General features: G+C 38.4%; 2 protein-coding genes across 2 annotated transcripts; both read right to left on the bottom strand.

Annotated features, from left to right (window-relative positions):
- Nucleotides 1-880: 880 nt before the first annotated feature.
- Nucleotides 881-11,647, bottom strand: LOC142947002 (uncharacterized). The gene is made up of 16 exons (XM_076088644.1): nt 11,630-11,647; nt 7,663-8,281; nt 7,223-7,334; nt 6,860-6,915; nt 6,642-6,676; nt 6,330-6,361; nt 5,349-5,475; nt 4,878-5,040; nt 4,045-4,180; nt 3,793-3,809; nt 3,189-3,249; nt 2,870-2,912; nt 2,400-2,562; nt 1,900-1,933; nt 1,517-1,554; nt 881-1,377 (listed from the first exon to the last, which is right to left on the bottom strand). The coding sequence occupies exons 1-16, from the start codon at nt 11,630-11,632 to the stop codon at nt 1,340-1,342; spliced, it is 1,677 nt and encodes a 558-aa protein (XP_075944759.1). The 5' UTR covers nt 11,633-11,647; the 3' UTR covers nt 881-1,339.
- Nucleotides 11,648-12,275: 628 nt separating this feature from the next.
- On the bottom strand, nt 12,276-20,322 carry LOC142946449 (uncharacterized). The gene is made up of 8 exons (XM_076087730.1): nt 20,241-20,322; nt 17,763-17,899; nt 16,661-16,759; nt 15,936-16,067; nt 15,614-15,847; nt 15,419-15,481; nt 14,899-14,989; nt 12,276-12,815 (listed from the first exon to the last, which is right to left on the bottom strand). The coding sequence occupies exons 1-8, from the start codon at nt 20,320-20,322 to the stop codon at nt 12,424-12,426; spliced, it is 1,230 nt and encodes a 409-aa protein (XP_075943845.1). The 3' UTR covers nt 12,276-12,423.
- Between the last annotated feature and the right edge of the window lie 822 nt (nt 20,323-21,144).

Below are 21,144 nucleotides of genomic sequence, written 5' to 3'. Positions count from 1 at the left end.
ACCTTTAAGTTTTACTTTACGAACCAGTTAAAAATCGTTTTCTCCAGGTTGTGAAATACCTTTATATACTTGGGTTTCTTTCCTTAAGTGTTTTTTCACCACATAAAGTATTGAAGAATAATTACTACTGTGTAAAAATACTGTAAGTAAAAACCTGTAATTGGCAACAAAATATACACTTAGAAAAATGAATCATGGCATAGTTTATTATTAAGTAGTTTTCGTCTATTTCATTTTATTTAAATACTCGTATTTTTAGAATATATTTATTTAAATTACATAAAATCAGCATGAATCTGTTAATTTTGAAAAAAATGTAATTGAATTAGTTAAAACATATGAATATGGTTTGAATATGGCTCTCTGTGAAACAAGCAATATTCAATTAGTTAATTAGTTAATTAATTATGAGATTGGTTTACGTATACATTTCGGGAAATGGAATCGTTCAGAAGCGGAAGTGACACCGGACTTCTGTCGGCCATCTTACCTCAGAGCAACCTGCAGCCTGGATTGTAACAGGTAAGTTACACCTGCTCTCATCATATAGAATCTCTCGTTATCGGTGTACGTACATGTTTTATGAGTGCGGTTGATATCGTGTCACACCATTATCGATACATCAACCTTTACTGGAATTGTGTTTAGCTTGCTGCATAGCTGTTGTCAGTTTTCTTTCACATTTTAAAAAATAAAATCATATTATTATGTAAATTGATAGTCTTAATGAAATGATTTCAATCTGTCTCTATGATATTCTGAATGTATTTGTCGCCCACGTATTGCTGTTCTGCCTCATTTCCATTCGGCTCCATCATCTACGAATAGGTTCAACATTACACTCTCCAAAAAGACAGAAAAGAGTCAAATAAAAAAGGAACACGATTACCAGTAACATTTATTTTAAATTATCTCAGATGTCAAGCAATACACAAAGCTGCAGTTATAGTGTATTCATTTTTTATACAAGCAGTTTGATAAACAATGCAACCGTGACAAGTTTGTTATTCTCAGCAAAGGGCTTATGTGTGTGAGTCTCTCTCTCTTCACTATATTTTCTGTTTTTGTCCCCCAGTTTTATATAGTTTTATTATTAGCTAGTTTGTTTGTGTGCCAGACAGCTTGTTTCTGTTCCACCTCAGTTGCAATAGGAAGCCGGCAGTCTTTGAATCCTGTTTGAATAAATGCTACTGGTGGAGTCAAGCAAACATGTGTATCCAGATGGATAATTATATAGTTTGTATAGCTTTCAGTTTAGGTTTTAAATGTTTATATAGTTTGTTTCTTTGTGTGTCTGTATCTCTCTCTGTCTTACTGTGTGTGATTAGTTTGGCATGTATCAATAAGCAGTGTGTTGAGAGTCATTGTCGTAGACATCTGAAAGAAAAAAGAAAAAGAAAAAAGTTGAACAAACATCGGTTTTCAAAAGTGAATATCTCAGATTACATTTGAAAATTACAGTGACACTGTTTGCGTGGCATTCATTACAGAACATGAAGATCCACAGATAACTCACCGCCTGGATAGTCAACATCGTCGTAAATGTCTCCTTCCCTGCAAAGGAAGACTGATGTTAAACAGTCTGCAAAACAATTATTTCTATTGACGTTTCTAGACCTAAAACTCGTTACCATGACATCAAATTGAGTTTATAACTTTGTTTACTGCAATCGTGAATGATAACAAAATGCATTTATATCAATTGTAGATGAAAAGGAAAGATGTGCATGTAAAACATATTTACACTTAAACTGCAACGAGAAACATCTCTACTAAACACTCAAAGAAAGTAGAAATAGGTCCTCAGGTTGAAGGTCATTATGTACTCATATAGAGACTAAGTTAAAGTAATGCTAATGGTGGCAGGGCCACATATTAAACTGATAAAGATTCACTTACATTGTAAGAAGAAGAGATCTGGACACATAACCATCTGTGAGAGGTGAGAACAACAGACTATGTGTAAAACAGTTGCATTGAATTAAAATACAGCTGTTACTGAATTGGTGAACCCGTGACGTTTCCTCTAGCACCACCAGCAGGTCAAAGTGTTCCCTTGTGCAGTGAAATATCTCAATATCCACCACATGGACCGGCACAAAACTCTGGTCTGAAATCCATTGTCCCCAGACAATGTGCTCTGTTGACTTTGGTGATGCCATGACTTTTCATCTTGTGCCACCATGAGGTTGACAATTTTTTTTCTTTTAATTAAAACATCTCAACAACTATTGGATGAATTCCTGTGGTTAGGTTTGGGTTACACACATTCATGGGTTTAATTGTAATAAACTTGATCTCCTGACGCCATCATCATACATAGATTACAATTAATCCAGAACTCTGCAGCAAAAGTTCTAACCACGACACGAAGATCATGATGTGAAGTGTTTACGTACATTTTCCAAACCGGTTGCAGCACAGAGCTTTCTTGCTGTTGGTGACCTGGATGATGTCCACAACTTCTCCTTGAGTCACGCGCAGATCCTTGCCTCCTGGCTTCTTTATGACACAATTAGGATCCACCATCATGGTGTGCAGCACCCTGAGAGGCCCTTCATACTGTGAAACATCAGTTCCAGAGATCCATTTTTTTTGTCTTAATGGGTTCTATGTAACATATTAATGTTATTCATCATGTGGACATTGTGCTTCTCATCATTATCGGTTGCATGTAGAGTTCCTCAAGGAACCACTGCAGGCCCTGTTCTTTTCTTACTGTACTTGTCATCTTATGGACTCAGGAATTGGATTCAGGAACAAATATTAAACAAGACAACTATTTCCTTTTATTGCTATGCTGATGACACTTTGTTTTATCTACCAAAGAAAAACACATTTCTGGTGTGAAAGTGTGAAAACCTTTTACCTTAAATCTTTTCCTTAACTCCTTCTCCACTTTGGGATTGATGCTGAAAAAAGATTATGATGATTTAGCAGTCAATCAAGAAGCATATAAATACATTTACCAACGACACATTTGCTCATGAATTGCCTCCCGCAGATTATTACATTTAATTAGAGGTAGATTATTCTTGGTTTCTTTCTGTATTGAACATTACCTCATGCAGTCTCATCACTTTTCAGATCCACATGAATAAAGCTTTACATTACACAGATACTGGACCTGCACTGAGCTGTCACTATCTCAGGCTCTCATTTCCTGTTCGCTCTCAGTGAACAGATACCTGATGTCAGGCGGTGGTGGGGGGAAATCCTCAGTTATTGGTTGAACGTCATCATAGTCATCTGAGGACAAAACAAAAGGTACATTGAAACTAAAAACTAAAATGTTTTTTTCTTCTCGTAAATAAATACTTATCTTAGTTAACATTATTTGTTATTAGCAAGTTATTGACACAGAGAAAAGAGTAAGATAAAGTTAGCAAGCTAAGCATCTTATTTCATGGAAATATTCAAGGGATCAAGTTGGTAATTTATCTCACTCTTAAAATTGTCAAATATTCTATTGAGCTTTAGCAAACTGTACGGAGTGTTATTGTGTAAAACTCCTTCAACTGCAGTTGAAGCTGTTAATTGTGAACAGTAATTGAATAGGAAAAGACTTTTAAAGATGTTTTACCAATGGCTAGTGGCGTATACTCATGAATCTCTATTGTGAATCCCTATTAAATATATAATGTTTTATCAAAAGAAAACAATGAATCAAAACAAACAAGCTGGACTTAATACATATTGTTTCTGTTGAGCAATGATTAAGTTAAATTAAACTAGAATTGGCATTAATCTTCATCAGCCAATAATGTTTATGTGTGGTGTGTTGTCACTTACCGTCATCCTGAAGCATGCTGCAGATTAGAGGAAACATTACATGTTAGTTGGAACAGACGTGGGTGAAACTGAGAAAACATTGCCAAAAAACCATTAGGTGGATTACGCACTGCTAGGAAAAACATTTAAACCTTTGACTTTAAAAAAAAGACTTTAAACCTTTGGGAAAAGTTGGCTATAGAATATTAAAACATTTTTCTCAAAATATAACAAGAAAAAAGTTAAATAGGATTAACATGATCTACTGTATACCTGTCGCTGATATCGAACAGTGGGGGGTCTGGAGGTGGTGGAGGCAACTGTGGTGTGTCTATTTTTTTGGACTGGAGCAATTTGCGTTTCACTGCTTCATAGTCAACATCCACACATGTGTTACTGATGTATCCATCTGCAAGGTAACACAGCATCAGAAGAATGTAATTTACTTGTGAAACAATCAACATAAACATTTGTCGAAGGGACTTCAAACCAACAAAAAACTTAAAACGTCGAAATACTTTTCACAGTCTCACTTTCTCAGGAGAGGGAATGTTACTCTGCTTTGGTTTATGACACCTTTCATTGTTTTTAACATGCCCATTATTTTCTGATATTTGGACATCTTGCCCTCTATCATTGCTTGCATATTAAATATCGATTACTAGAAAGGTTAATCAAACACTAGAGCAAGTATGCAATACGAAAGAGACTGAGAGGTTGTAAGAGACAAGGCCACCAGGATTTTTTGGTTTTACAGATAGTTGTGTATCATCTGCATAACATGATATATGTTAAAATGTTTATGCACATAATAACGTTAGAGACACGGCATGACCACAGAGGCAAAAACACCCAGACAAAATGTCTTCAAACTAAAGATCTAAACTCAAATTCGTCCTCATCAATAGAAGAGTACATGCACACCTTGCTTCCTAAAGCAAAATAATTGCAGACGGTACTACAGGGCCAAGGCATATTTCAAAAAAATTCAGATAAAATATCGATATGCCAAATTGTTATAGATAGATAATATTATGGCACTAATGAGTGGTTCAGACTATAAGGTTTTCTATACATCCTTGATAGAATTTTCAAGTGAAACTCACAGTTTCCGTTCAGCGAGCGAGCCAACCATTTGCCTCCTGGGTTGTTCTTAACTCGGAGGATCTCCACGCTTTCTCCTTGTTGTACGCTGAGCTCCAGTTTTCCTCCTCCATGCCAGTCATGCCGGACTCTGGCTGTATGAAGAACCTCCACCTCCCCTTGCAACTACAGATGGACATAAAAAAAAAAGCTGTAAGAGATTGACAGTCAACAGAAACAAATGAGATTTGTATGTGGGTGAAGTATATATTTGAATAACCTCAATGCTTGATATGTTAATGCTGGATTAATTAGTTTCCAGACATATTAATTTACATAATATATGTTATGTAAATGTCAAAAAAATATTTGGCTTGACCCACAGGTGGTGCATTCTATTAAAATTGTATCCATGTCAAAAAATTAAAAAAAGTCTGTTTGATCTACTGAAGTTGGATTTGGAGTGTTTCATGCAAGACAAAGGTTGAAAGTACCTGAAAGTTCTTCCTCAATTCATTTTTCTGACGTTCCGTCAGATTTCTTTTCTCCTGCACCTGTTGACTCTTTTCTTCTTTCTTGTTTTGCTTCTCAGCATTTAACTGATTTAGATCCAACTGATCCCTACAATAGAACAATTCAAATGATGAGTAATGACATGTCACATTTCTAGACAGTTCTTCACATCACAGCATACTCTTACTACATTAATAACGAGCCTCTACAAGAATCTCAATGCTGGTGGCTCTGTGAGACTGTACATGGCTGTGCTTGAAGTTGATCACTAACGTCTTAATAATACTAAATATTTTGATTTTTGCATAGTAGTCCCATTACTTTGACTCTCTGGTAAAATGTGAATGTTTGGGGTTAATACTTTAAATGACTAAACATTAGTGTTACATGTTACATAAATGATAACAATCGTCCTGTGGACAGGTGCTGTACATTTGTATTTTGCTACAAACACTAAACACAGTGCATCTAGTCTATGTGCCAAAATGTACAGTTACTGGGATGTTTATATCAAATAAACAAAACAACAAAAACAAAACATGATTCAGCCCTGAGCACTTCTCAGTAAGCTGTTTACCAACTGCAGTATCTCACAAACATTTGTAAAAAAAAGTTTCCTTCTACAGTAAACATGTTAAATCACAGAAACAAATACCCTACCCTACATTAAATGCTGTTCCTTTGTGACTTCATATCTAAAGCAGACATTTATGTTATTTAGGATAGTTTGAAGTTGCCTCTAATGCAAAAAACCCTAATTGCGAAAGCCTTTTAGGTAATGGTGCTTGCAGTAGTGGTTGTTGCAATAGTAGCTGTTTCGGTAGGTGCAAAAATAACAGAAGCAGTCAAAAGAAACACTTTCCTGCTTCATGTCAGCAGCTGCAGCCACAGTCTACTTTTAGCCAGTGCAGCGCTTAACAGACACAATGGTTTAATGGTAAAGGCAGAGGGTTTATACTTACTCATCAATAAACTCATACACGTCATCATCATCCTGCAACAGAAAAGGCTTTATTTGCAACTTTAAAGAACAAAGACACATTCATAAACAGTAAGAATATCAGTGTCTGCAACACTGACAATAAATTTAACTTAATCGTCATTTCTTTCACCGATATAAAGGAATATTCCAGCAATACAAATGAAGTTTAAATTGGAATTTAAACTTCATTCTGATTGTATTCTCTTGTTTTAGGGGAAATTGAAATCTTAAAATGGGAGGGATTCTCACTTTACAGTAAGTTAAATGTTCAGTTTCGGTTTTCTGTGCTTACCGCTTTTATACATTGTGAACTGTCGCTCCAGGATTCTGCAAAGTCACACAAGACAAAAACATGAAAGGATTGTCTTCCATTTGAAACAGTGTCACATTTTCTTAATACCAATACAAGTTATTATAAGTCAAAACTCTTTCCTTAATTCCTCAAAAGGAGGAACAATAGCTTCAACAAGAAAATGAGCCATGCACCAATAAACAGTCTGCAATTGTTACCGTTCTTCTCAAAGCTTGCAATGTCATCATAGAAGTCCTGGTTATCCTCAATGTCCCTGCAATCAAGAAACCTGTTCATTATTAAGCAATTGGTTATGTGGCATTTATCTTGGACCGCTTGACATCTGCACGCTGCAAAGGTTTAGAAAAATGTGCTCAGATATTCCTCATTTTATAAAAATGCTCAAACTCAAAATTTGAGTCCCTGAGATGACTAATTTTCCCTAAAGTGCTTATGAAAATAAGAATAGGATTGTATTGTGTCATTCTCAGAGATTTTATTGTGTCTGATTATGTACTTAAAGATGGGGAAAATGACATTAAATTAAAACACAGCATCTTGTGAACTAGTTAAATACTCACATGGAAGCAACTTGGTGCGGCAGCCCTTTGGGTTTGTTGCATCTTTGTGGCGGTTTTGGAGGACTGATGACTGCAGGTAAGGACATCTTTCTGCCTGCTGAGTCCGAGGAACCTGCTTGGGAGAAACAAACAAACCAAATGTGCAAAGAAATACACGGCTAAATGAGACAGACAACCATCAATCAACAGTCACATGTACACATTTGAAAGGACGGTGAAAAAAAAGGCTAAAATCCAGATTCACATTCAATTTAATGCTCTTAAATTTCCATCAAAAATCTGTATATCTATATATAGATATATCAATATTTGTCTTCAAAGATATAGAAAAGATATATGCATAGACATTCCAGTGCACACCAGAAATGTCAGATCGTCTTTCATTTATGAGTTGAGTCCATAATTACAAATCTGTGAGCGAACAAGCGCGAGAGACTCACCGTCACTCTTTCTTGGAGCAGGAAGGGCAGGTCCTCGGTTAAGCCTCAGAAAGGGCTCCAGGTTGACATTGGGAGGCCGTTTGTGCTTCGAAGGCCTGCGTCCTTCAGGGGGTAGTGGCCTCCTCAGCGGGGTCACGTCCCCTGCACTCCTCTGTCGGGTCTGCTGTCGGAGCGGCAGAGGTGTGGAGGTGGGAGCTAGTGAAGGGGACTGAGCTGGAGCCAGGGCTGTTTTGGTGCCTGGAGGCCTCTGGTGCATCAGCATCATGTTCTGTAGCAACTCCCCCTTCAGCTTGACCTTGCCGGGGTCTGCTGGCTGGATGGGTGCTCTGATTCCAGGATTGGGAGGCGCTCGAGGGAAGGAAGCAGGTCTGGAGGGGATGGAGGCTGCCATCGGTTCTGCTCTCGGGAACCTGACCAGGCCGGGACTAGCCGTCGGAGGAGGAGGAACCGTAGGAGTCAGTCTGTGATGAGCCAGATCGTTCTCCGTCAGGGGCAGTATCAGTCTCCCAAACCCAGGTCGTGGAGATTTTGGGGAGCCGCTGTCTCGGCTGCTGGTGTCCGAGGTGCTGGCCTTGTTGTTGAACCTGGCCCTCAGAGACTTCACATCAATGCTCTCCTCCTGACAACAACACAGGAGCACAAACTCAACTGCAGTTGGTCTGTTTCTAAAGCAGGAAGTTAGCAGCACAGCATGCAGCAAGGCATGCCCCCCCCCCCCCCCCTCCCTCCCAACTCTCACAAATACACGCACACACACATCGCCCATCAAACGCTCTCTTTACAAGGTGAGAACACACCAACACAGTTTCCTGGTTGTTTTGATCTTCACGAAGCTGAGAAGTTTCCAACTCTTTGTAGCAGACACAACTTTAAACAGTGTAGTCTGAACAGAAAGATATTAACGGCTGCAAGAAGTAACAACAAATACTGTTAGAGATTGTGATCATATTAAGGATCTCTTATGATACATAAAAAGTATGTTTCTGTTAAACAGATGGCTGAATGTTTTCTTTTATCAAGACTTTAGATGGAAGCAATAGAAGTAAAGGGTGAGCCAACACCGCGTAACGGTCCGATACTACAACTCTCTCTGTCCAAATTTACAGTTTACCTCAGTGCAGTTGGACAAATTAATTTGTAACATGATGTCAATGATTGCTGTACTGAAAACTGCAGTTGACTGAATACATTAAACTGAAACACATTTCATAGTGACACTTAAAGAGTGACGCTGACCTTATTTTTTTAATAACAATGCTTCTCTGAGACAGATTTTTAAAGTGTAGTTAAGCCTAAGAGAACGAAGAGGTTCTCTTTGTTACTTCCTTTATATTTTGGTCACACATTAGTATCACATTGACAATATCATGCAAAAATGTAAGCTCAAAAAATCGGTCACATGACTCTCACGTGAGCATCTTTATAGATGGGCGTTTGGATATCTAGTTATTACTGGAATGATTTTATGTTTTTATTTTGTGTTTGTTTTTATTTTTGTTCAGACCACTCCCCAGAAATTATTTTTAAATGATATGATAGAGTATTTTCTGTGCACCTGTGAAGCACCTGGTTTTGAAAGGCAATACAGAAGTAAACGTTACTAACATACTTACAACCTATCTTAGTGTCATTACCTTTGTCTTTGCATCATGAACCCTCTGCTCTCTGCTAGTGATCAGAAACTATTGTCAGACTCTTTTTTCTTATCAGATGTCACTTCCTGTATGGTTCCTCACACTGAACTGCACAGCACTGCTGCTAAGTTGAACTCTGCTGTCTGTATTTGTGAGAGGAGTTTTTACGCTCAGTGACAACTTTAGTCAAATCAAATGCATACTAATAAGACAGCTGAGCTGTGAACTATACCTTTACAAAGATACTAATGCTCTGTTATGGTCGACAGCTTCAGAGAAATATTAATGTAACTTTGTGCTTATTATTGAGGTTGTAGTTTGCAGTGGGGTTGAACCGGACTTTATAATATTGAGAGGTTTTTCTTGTCACATACATTTACAAACTCACCACAAACTATGACCTCAGTAATAACCATAGTAGAGCTCTCTGACCGTGTCAACAATTACTGAAGGTGTACCTAATAAAGGGGCCAAGGAGTGTGTATTTATTCACTTTTGAAAACATGTTTAGCGTAGATGAAATTTAAAACAGACAGAAAGTCTGACACAACTCTGTCATCTTGTAAGAATGGAAGTTCTCATTTTTAGACATCTCTGTGATGTCATTTAGGGTTTGAATGTTGTCATTCTCACCGACACAAATTACCCCCCAAAAAAAGGGAATTTGAATAAAGTGCTCGGAGCAGTTTAAAACAGAGCATCAGTCGTCAGCAGGCAGAAATAATATCATTGGTTGAGTTTAACTTCTATAGGCGAAGTCAGAAGTTTGTTTAAATAGAGCAACGGTTGTCTGATTTAAAAAATATAATGAACAAAGAGGGAAACATTATGGAAATGAGAAGAAAGTTTGTTATGAATTAATATGTCTCATTCTCCTTTATGTTGACAAAATGAAAACAGGAGTGAAGGAATTACACCATCTATTGCCTGAACACCTAAAGCTGTAACAAAACCAAACAGGGGGTGCAAAGAGGAGCAGGAAGTGCTCACAACCACACACCTCTGTACCTCAGCATCCTGCTCTGTCACTGCTGCACAAATAAGCTGCAAGCTCTGCTGGCAGTCGTCTCTCTTGATACGAGGAGCAAAGGAAACAGACAAAAACTTTTCTCTCTACACCACAAAACACACACACGACACGCAGACGGGTTCACCTTCAGTCAGCGAGCATCTGCAGAGGTGCAGTGTGTGTGTGTGTGTGTGTGTGTGTGTGTGTGTGTGTGTGTGTGTGTGTGTCTCTCTCTGTGTGTGTGTGTGTGTGTGTGTGTGTGTGAGTTGGCACTGACACATTATCGCAGATGTTTTTGAAACGGTGTCGCCACAGATTGTAGCTGTGCAGGTGTGCTGCAGAAAAAAAAGTGATAACGCTGAGAAAAAACATTTTATTATCAACCAAGTGACAAATTAAAGACAAAGTCAGGTCAAATGAGATATGACTTAATAACTCATATTGTAGTTTTGTATATTTACTGAAATATCGATGGACTCTTTTGATGTCTTCTGTTGATCTCTGTTAAGACTACATGTTAAGATTTGTGATATTATCAGCTTGTCAGTCATAAAGCATTTTGAATTGCACCAACCTGTACGAAAGGTGCTACACAGATAAAGTTTGATTAAATATATTCAGCTAGTACTAGATTTTCTCACATATTAGGTTCCGCACAGTCTCTGTTACAGAAATAATTGATTTATTTTATTGTTGGCATGTTTAAGAACTGCCGAGTGTACAATAATTAGTCTGGTTTCAGTGGCGTTGTGATGATCTTAAAACCTTGATTTGGAGAAAAACCTGGAGGAAGCTCAGGGTCCTTTACAACTTAAAGACAATATCAACCTTTTCTGTATTTAACTGGTGTAGTTTAAGAATAAGAGAGAAAGATAGAGAAGTAAAGCAGCACTGAGCACACAGTGAATCATTAACCACTGATAGCTGTGTGCAATAAAGCTTTCTTTCATCAGCAAAATCCAACTTCCCCTCCCAATGTGAAAATGATGTAATTACTGTCGAGAACAACTGTAGCCAGTTGTTTAGATCATGAATTTGCAGGATTTTAAACCCGGTTAAAAGTTTTAAAGGTGATTCAATGAGTATTTACTTATATAACAGAAGGAAACTGAGGTTGAACCCCGGCGAAACAATCTGTTGATGGTCTTTCTACAGCAGTCAGGTTATTCATAGACTCCTTGATGTTTAGGAGGAAATGTTAGGAGGAAATGACCAGAAACGGTGTGAAAGGTGCTGTGGAGGAGTTAGGAATCACTCCATTGACGAATATAATAAAAACAACAACATAACCTTCTAAATATAACAGTAAATAACAATTCCTTACCATAGTTTGTCTTTAGTGATGGTTTAAAGCTGGAAAAAGTGTCCCATGTCCAGCAGTGATTCAGTATCCAGGCTGATGCTGCTGTACAGACCTGTGTCACTAAGCTCACTGCAAATGAGGAAATGCTCTGTATGTCAGCGTTGGCAACAGGGTGAGTGACAGCGCCACAACATCAACAGTAGAGAAACATTAACATGCCATCAGCCAATTTGTTTAATTTATTTTTAAAGGGTCAGATTTTTCATTTTGCGTAAATGTACAGTAACATGTGACGGCACTGTGAAGTAATGTTGTCTGTCTTCATTTGTCTTTCAGTGTTCAGACATTTCCCTCTTCTATTTCAAAAAAGAGAAAGGTTTAGAGAAAGAGGTAAAACAGAATTACGTCATTTTAGTTTGCTTCTTTGTACGTCCTGCATTTTATTCTGCATTATGAGCAAACCTGAAGACATGTTTTTTTTAAAACAGCAAATTGTAATTTCATAAAGAAAAAGCAAAGTAAAAAGTAGAAACCAAATAAAGAAATGAAAATGAATTTAGAGTACCAGATAAACTCATAAAACAGAACATATATGAGCTGGTAAAATGAAACATGATTAATATCGAATACTATCAATTAATAATTGATGATTGATTATGAGCTTTTCGTATTTTCCAGTAAACAGACAGTAAACTTCATACTGTAACTGTGACCGACATGTTTGATTATTTAAATCTTACAATTTTCTTGAATAACAACACAAAAGACAACAATTTTCAATTCAATAACACTTTTTCCCCGTTCTAACCAGTTCATCACAAGAGCAGATTATGGTCCAAGTGGGGAGATACTGACTGCAGTGGTCCAGTTGCTCCAGCGGGGGAATAGAGGGAGTTTAGAGGGCTGGGGTACCCGTTAACAGCTGTGGGTGAAGCAGATGTGCCTCCTCCTATCATCATCTGGCCCCCTGCCGGGGGCGCTGCGATGCCTGCTGGTGCCCATGCTGCCATACCGCTTTGAATTGTGGGCCAGGGCGCTGCAGCTGGAGCTGCCCACTGATTCCCCAGAAACCCCTGCTGGCCCCAGGGCATGGTGGTGGGAGAATATGGGGGAGAATATGGGGGAGAGGAGTACGGAGAGCCCCCTGTTGGCTGTGTAGGGAACATGGAGAGGATCTGAGAGGCCGAGAGCGTTGGCTGCGGAGACTCTGAGAGACAAGAAGAACATAAATTAAGAAACGAAATATTGTTTTGGCCTTTTTAAACTATTGATGTGCAGAAACGATTAGTTGCAGCACATAACCCCCCGTAGAAACATGATGGCCATCTAAGACGACCCGCTGTAGACATAATGGCTCATTTTTTATTTTCAGGTGATTATACAACAAAGAAAACATACTTATTATATTCCATTTCTGATGTATAGATCTTCTTAACTGCTACACACTGATAACACCTTCATTATAAAAACAATGTACAGATAATAAAAAAAAAACATTAGTTGTAACCGTAAACTCAGTTTGTATTGATGATTTCTTTGTAGCAAAGTTTTTGATTTGTGTGGTTCATTTAGGTATAAAACCACTTTGATTATGTCAGAATTTATTTTTTGTATCGGTTGGCTTTTTTTTCTTTTGTGAAGCAATTTATGACGTTCTGCTCGTGAGAGGTGCTGTATGAACGAATATACTTACTAACGTGGTTAAAGCAATGGAAAGGTCACTGTCATAAGTAATAATAAAGGACCACCACAAAGAGACAGGATGTGAACCTGGGCCTCTAATGTTGAAGGCGTACATAACAGTGCCTAACCACAAACATATGAACATCACACTGCCGACTACTCGCACACTCATCCTGGAGACACGTTTCAATACAAAACAAAAGAATTGTTGTTTTAACTCCAGACATGGGGATTTTAAACTTGTTCCACTACTGTAGCGAGGAGGAGATGAAGATAATAAAACAGCAAACACTTCATATTCCTCTGATTGACTGTATATCATATTAAAATGTGACTCTTTATCAGCTGTACTATGGGAGTGATGTCATTCCTCACCAGAGTAGATATTAAACACGTCAGCAGGCAGATTGTGGGGAAATTAAATCATTAGATTTAACACCACAGTGTGATGTGTGTGACACTGAGTCACCAATGAGATTTGCAGGAAGGAAGTGGTCAGTGTTTGTCTGATGGTCCTGTAGTTTTATTGCAGAACAGCCTGATGCTTATGATGTTATCTATTTGCATGATAGGATATCAAACTGATAAACTCTGAGCTAGGTCTCTGTCTGAATCCTCCCTCTCGTCTGAAAAAGGACTGTACCACAACATGTTCTGTGCCTTCGTGTGTCCACTCCTGTTAATCGCAATCCAATCAAAACTACAAACTAGTGCTGCAACAATTCATGATCTGTCACTATTTTGAAAATTAATTTTTCATTCCAAAAAGAAAATGCTGTTTCAGCTTCTGAAAAGTTTTAGATTTCCTGCTTTTCTCTGAATAATATATTAAACTGAATATCTCGTTTTTGGATTTGAGCATCACTTTGGACTTTGAGGAACTGGGATGGGCATTTGTTAACATGTTCTTATATTTTATAGAAGAAATGATTGATCTAGAAAATAATCTGATGAATCAATAATTAAATGAATAGTTAATTGCAGCCCTACTATAAACAAAACAAGCAAAAGTCTCAAACCAGTTATATCTAAAATGTAATGAAACTAAAGTAAATGTTTGGCTTGAAGTAACTTCCCTCCTCTCTACGTATTTATACTATTTAAACAGAAAATAGAAGGAAAATAGGAAATACACTCATCAACCTGAGTCCAGTTTCTCACAATTTACTGCAAAAAAAACACAGAAAGGATGAGAAAAGCCTCTTCCAATTCTATAATGTTTGGCCACAATAGTTACAAAAAAACGCACTTAACCAATGTTGTGTGTGATGTGCTTTGTTTGCCTGTTAAAGTACTGCTGGGACTATGTAAAGAAAAAACTATAGTAAATAGGCTACATTTTTTTAAATTAAGCAAATTATGGAAGAAACTTGGGGGGGGGGACTAAATAAGAAGGAAATGGATTATTATGCCCTGAATTAGGCATTCCTTCTCCTTCCCCTTCAGCCAGGCTCTGTGCTGCCCCCAACTGGCGCTGCACATGAAATGTTTCAGGTCATAGATGGTTAAAGGAATACTTCACCCGTAAAATTACATTTTTATATCAATTACGCTTCGTATGTGACTTGCAGTTCTTGAAGAAAACCTGGACTCATGTTGAAACTTACCTGGCTGGCTGGTGCAGGAGCTCTGGTCGGGCATCAGCGGCTCCTCCCTCTGGATGGAGAAGACTTCCATCAGGTCATTACTAAAAGAGGCCTGTGGACACACAAACACCACAGTCTGTATTTATCAACAGTATTTAACAGTAGTATATGGTTAAATGTGCTCTTTTAGCTGAGGACCCTCATTGTTAAGAGCCACATCATAGCTGACTATACATAAACATATTATATATAATATGAATAAAATAAAAATCTGACTAAAATAGAGATGCTACATCAACTCATTTATTCACGTTTATGATCTTAGAAGGTGAGCAGCTGGCTAACTAGCTCCCTTTAACTGCCATAAACCTCTCAGCTGTTCAGTATTTAGACTTGAAAACATTTATATTCTGAAATTGAATTTGTTTAATGTTTCTGTTGTTCTGACTGCAATAGTTTGTTTGTTAAATTCTCAAAGATTCTCGTGGTTCTGGTGCATCACAGTCACATTGTGTGATATTGTGTTTTTTGTTTATTGTACCTGGTTTGATTGTCCTGAAGAAGAATTTGTCCGGGGACTGAAGACATCCTCAGAAGCCGGTCCCTGCAAATGAAGCTACATTGAAAAGCTTTGTTCCAACACAAAAAGAGATGTTCAGCGATAAACCTCAGCAAAATATTTAGGGGTTGTTCAACCTTTCGGAATAAAACTGAGCTGTTTCATTCTGTCATTTACCTCAGCTGGAGGGACTGAACTGTCATTTAGTAGCAGTAAGGAATTGGTCTGGAAAAAACATGCAAACAAAATTGAACGCAGTGTTGACGGAAAAAAACACAACCCATGTACCAAAGAAACCCCCCACTTATAGCGGTTTACTCTGACTTGCGTCGGTGCCTCTGCAGGTTCTTGTGGCGTCTCCTGGTCCACAATCTGACAAACCTCCTCAATGTCAGCTAGGACCGGTTCTGCCTGATGGACACAGAAAAAAACGTCACACTGCACCTCAAACACATTCACTGCAGGGCGGCACACAACATGTAGTACTGTGTGTCGGCACCAGGTTGGCTGTCTTGATGTAGAAGAGGCTGCAGGTGTCTTGGTGCTGGTAAACGTAGGCCAGAGCTCTGGGGTCAGACTCATCTGTCGTCAAAGAGCTGATCCTGCTCCTGTCATGGTCATGAAGTACAGCCTGAGAAAAAGATTGAGAATTTGAGGTTTTACTGCAAGAAAAAAAGGGAAATTTAGATGATCATAACCATAAAATGCAGCCAGATTTAAGTTGTTTTGTCTGGTTTCTGATCTCAAACGGTTTCTGCTTCTCTAGCTGTTGTGTGCAATTTTTCTGTTGGCGTTTCTTGTTTCACTTCACATGGGAAACACTTGTTCCTCATTAACGACCCCTTCTCAAAGGTTTCGCAGAAAATAGAGATCTTGACTTCTAACTGAGGTGGGATCCTTTATAATCTATCTTTGGTGGACTAAACTAGACTCATTAGACTCCCCCTTTTGTCGAGGAAACTAGAGAGCAAAGTATTGATAAACAATTGTATGCCACTGATCGTGTCAGCTGTATAAATATTCAGTTTTACCATCTGGAGGAAACCTGGTAATTGAACTGGAAAAATAGAAAAGAATGCAAATGTTATCGGGCACGAGTTAAGCATTTAGTTTTTTCCATTGGAAAACCACGATGGTTGTTGTAGTTGTGCACAAGATTATCCATCAACCGGAGTTTCTACAGGACAACAAAATGTGGAAATCGACATGTGGAGTGTGACTCACCCCGGTCCTTTCATCCACCATTTTCAGTCCACTTGAGGAAACTTTCAACCAGACTCTCTGCTTGTGTTTCCCCTGTCTCCTTGCTGCTGCGTCAAAGCCCTAACACAGACGGGGTATTAAGAAAAAGTTTGAGCGGTTTGAAATAGGAGCAAAGTCAGAAGAGCTGAGTTTAAAGTGTGGTAGGTCAGAGCAGACTTATTCAAAAGTGAAATAAATGTTTATACAGATGATATTAAAGCCACTATTTGTAGTTTTTGACTGTTCGCTCTCGCCGAATATTGATTGTTTGATTATAGCTTTTAAGGTGTTAAACGTTTTGTGGTCAGTGTCTTTTTTGACATGATCACTGGGGGGCGCAAAAACATCCGACTATGAATATCTGTTTGTTTTTTTAACACTGATTCGCCTCCAGTTCTTCCTCAGAAGTGTTCTGCCCCTGTGGTCTGTTTTTTTAAAAGCTGTCCGTGAGATTGGAGGGCTTGAAGTCATTGACATGTCAGGGCAGGATGTCGGATATATGGGAATCCCACTTCTGCACTGCAGGCATTTCCCCACAACTCCTTTTCAATCCGAGGAACCCAGTCACTGAGACGTTTTTAATGAGAATGACACTAAAAGGTCTTTCATGTTAAAGTGAAAACGGGTTTCAACAAAGTGATCAAAATGATTTCAAATATAAAATACAAAATACTTGTTTTGTTAACCCAAGTACCAACCATTATCCATGCCACTGACCACAACGTCCACCAATCGACTCCCGGGACATTTATTGTATCAAATACAGGCAAAAAGCCAAAAATGATAATACTGGATGGATTAAGATAAAATGTTGTACAGGCATTGATGGTCCCCAGAGGATGAACCCTACTGACTTTGGTGATCCATTCACTTTTCTTCTTGCGCCACCATGAGTTTGACAGTTTTGGGTATTAGTGAAATATCTCAACAACTATATCAGATAGGTTGCTGTGCACTTTTGTACACAAATTTCCCCCTCAGGCGGAATTGTGATCACACATCGTCTCACAGACTAACCAGATTTGACTAAGAGGTGATAGAAGGTGAGTTTGATTTGGCTTTGGAGGATGGACCGACTATATACCTTTAGCTTCATCATAGAGTCCCAGCACATCTTCTCACCCTGGGCGTACGGCACCGGGTCCACGCCGATCAGCTTGGCTTTGTAGCGAACCCCGTCTCCATTGAAACGGGAGGCGTCACTGGGTGTTCTGGGTGCTCCTGGGAAACATGAAGAGTTGAGATAGAGGGTCAAACTATGCGGATAAATCTGTGTCAGGAGGTGGAAATGAAATGTCTGTGTTTATTTGCGCTACTTAGTTGTGTTTTAATTGTGTTTTTGCGTCAAATACATGTGTATTTGTGTTTTCATTATGTTTGCACTATCCCTCTGTGTTTGTACAAAATGTAGCACACGTGTTTTTGTGTGTACATATTTGTGTGTGTGTGTTTGTAAATGGATAATCAGTACAAGTATGTTAGTGTTATTATGTTCTCAATGTGTGTGTAGGCAAATTGCTGAGCGAGCGTCTGGTGCTTGTTCAATGTTTCATCTCATTTGCTGGAATGAAAACACTAATTTATTGATTGTAGAAATGTCGGCATGCGTTGTCGAAACAAAGGTCAGCTCTTCAACAGCTTCACTCACGTTGTGAAAGAGTTTACAGGCTTTTAGTCAGGGTTTAGTTTAATGATCAGCACATTTCCCAGTACAATAAAAAGTCAGTCATTGACCTGAGCATGTGACTGTCAAAAGCCAAATAAACTCTAAAATTAACAAAAAATAGTGACTTTAAAGACAGTTAATTCATATTTTTAGTGCAACATCAACACATTATACAATGCCCACTTGTTACTGCAGTGTTGGGTGTGAAGTTTCTGATGCGAGTTGTAAATATTCTGCTGACAATGTTACATTTTTGGTGCTTTTCCTCCTGTGACAGATGACAATAACAAATCTTGTTATATGGAGGAGCTCTGGAGACGACTGACTGAAAAATCGGCAAAAACATATGATGCAGTTGAGATGACAGATGAAGGATAACATACAATTATCCATCTATTTTTATACATTTTTTTATTTGATAGTTAGATTTTAACATTTATTTTTAGACTTAAACATATTGATAACAATTAGATATTGTACACTATAAATAAACACAACTTACGTACCGATGCACCAACTAAACTCAAAAAACAACCAGTGAAAGAATACAGGATCAGATTTCAGAAGCTTTATTAGGTTTTATAATCCTCACTCCGGAAATTAAGTATGACTCCTGCAGGTTTACTGCTGCTTTTATAGGGACAGAATTAGGATATAGTCGCACCCAAAGTGATCATATTCTCATAAAACCATTATTGTGGCTAAACGTTAACATGTCTGAGAAGTGTGTAAAGCAGATTGAGTAAGATTTACATTTCTGAGGCTCACGGAGAAGAGAGGAAACCACTTTCTTGACAAACCAGCAAATGTTTGCAAATAAAAATACCTGAAAAAATATAAACATGGATTTCCAGTAAGACACCACTTTGTAACTCAACTAATTACATCAACAGTTTCTCAAACAGCTGGAACAGCTGGACACCCTCCATTGGTGCATGCAGGAGGAACAAGGAAGAAGAACAAAACAAGTTTGACCTAAAATAAAAAAACCGCTCCTGTTTCCCATCAGATATTAACAAAGACACAGATCAGACCAGGGGACATACTGTAATGTAGGCTGTTTTGTCAGTTCTACAGTGTACCGCTTCATCTCCAATTGCCATGTTTGTGGGTAATTTCTTCTCACAAAGTTGGTTCACCAAACTGATACAATAATACAAGAGTGAATCCTCTGTTATTAAAATCACTCCACATTAGAAGGTGATTATTTATATTAATTGAAGGTTAACTTTTGTGATTTTGCATTACACTTCCATAAAGTTGAGGGACTCATAAGAGACACATTTTTAAAAAGAAGGGTCAAAAACAAAGACGCAGATGCAGAGATATCCTGACTTTAAGTTACTGTGAGTTATCAGACAGAAGAAAAGCTAATTGAATGGAAAAAAACGAGATTAGATGAGAATTAGAAAGCACGTAATGAGGCAAAGATGTGGATTATGTCGCTCAAATTGAAACGTTTTTATAGCTTACTAACATCTGTAGAGTTCATACATTGGCTGTTTGGGGCAAATAAGCACGACTGCACAAACAGTTCAGTGATCAAATTCCTGCTAATGACTCCAGTGGTGAAAATGTGCTTTGTTTTCTCTCCGAGGACACTGATAGTGTTTCCTTTTAATTGTCGCAATGTGTCTTTAGTGATGTTGTACACTTTGATGTTCCTAAGTTTTATCTGGATAGATTTTAAACCTCGTCATGTGTTTTGTTGTAACTACTAGAGTTGAATGAATCAAAGTATAATAGCCTGCCCAACCGTGTCAGGAGAAAATAAACTGTGCATTCAGCAGTTCTTTTCAGATCACCGGTTACAGCTTCTGTCAAAAGGCAAAACTCTGAGCTTAATTTGTGTTTAAGAACCAATCCCAACAAGCAGCAGCAGCCGAGCACTTGTACCTCTTGTGCTGGAGGAGAGCCAGGTCCTGGCAGAAGTTTGGCCCGGTGCATGAGAACTCACAGCCGTTTGCTCCGTCGCCATCATGACGAGGTCTGGTTGGAAATTCAAGGCTGGGTGCGTTTCAGGATGCAGCGAGAACAATGTGACTGTCACACTTGCTTGCAATAAAAGAGCGTGCCTCCTCGGTACGGCGGCTTGAGAAAAAGACAGCCGCGTTGATGAAAATCAAAGAATGTCAGATATTTGAAACGGTCAAAGTGCAAAGAAAGAAGATCTCCAGATTTATGCAGTGTGTATTCTTGTTTTCTATAAACAAGAGAGAAACTGTTTGATCCACCTCACCTGCTGGGAGCCTGTCTCTGCTCTGACCCCGCTGCTTGGCTCGACTCACAGCCGAAACTTCTCAGAGTCAAAGGTCAGGCTGCAGATTTACTAGTGATATATTAACATCTCCTTGGAGTCCAAAAGACATGGGAACTCTTGTGTGAGGCCGCAAGGCTCTAATAGGGAGGATAGCCAGTACACGGCGCTGTCCCTCTCTGGGGATGAGAGAGCTTTGGGTTATATTTTCTTAAAATAACAGTTGAACTAAATGTGTCAGTCTGCCAAATAAATATCAGTTAGCTGAAAACCTCTGCAGAAAGGATGGAAAACAATACACGTTTTTAAAAAGGGGCTGATTTATTAAATCTTAAGGTAGCACATACAATTACTTTGATGGTTTATCAACCAGAGAGAAAGAATTTATTGCTCCAGAAATAATTGATGAAGTTATATGTCTCACGTGCACCACTTTAAATAGGATTCTTTTGTGGCAAAATGTAGCATTTTGCACCTCATTATTCATGTATTATTTACTGCATTTCCACAAAGTTACTGAGGCTGTACTTACATGAGTCAAAG

The sequence above is a fragment of the Anarhichas minor genome, unplaced genomic scaffold (genome assembly GCF_050575085.1).
Source record: "Anarhichas minor isolate MPS153535 unplaced genomic scaffold, ASM5057508v1 ptg000010l, whole genome shotgun sequence".
In the NCBI taxonomy this organism is placed as follows: domain Eukaryota; kingdom Metazoa; phylum Chordata; class Actinopteri; order Perciformes; family Anarhichadidae; genus Anarhichas; species Anarhichas minor.
The sequence above is the reverse complement of the archived record's forward strand: the minus strand, read 5'-3'. Positions and strand labels throughout refer to the sequence as shown.

Bases quoted from the DNA above. Each gene is read 5' to 3' on its own strand.
- LOC142947002 (XM_076088644.1), bottom strand. The intron at 2,913-3,188 runs GTATCTGTTCAC...ATCTTTTTTCAG, and splicing joins CCACCACCGCCTGACATCAG to CATCAATCCCAAAGTGGAGA. The intron at 1,378-1,516 runs GTGAGTTATCTG...TTTTTCTTTCAG, and splicing joins CGATGTTGACTATCCAGGCG to ATGTCTACGACAATGACTCT.
- LOC142946449 (XM_076087730.1), bottom strand. From the start codon at position 20,322: ATGGCGACGGAGCAAACGGCTGTGAGTTCTCATGCACCGGGCCAAACT. The intron at 16,068-16,660 runs GTGAGTCACACT...TCTTTTTCTCAG, and splicing joins TGGTGGATGAAAGGACCGGG to GCTGTACTTCATGACCATGA. The intron at 15,482-15,613 runs GTAAATGACAGA...CTTCATTTGCAG, and splicing joins GTTCAGTCCCTCCAGCTGAG to GGACCGGCTTCTGAGGATGT.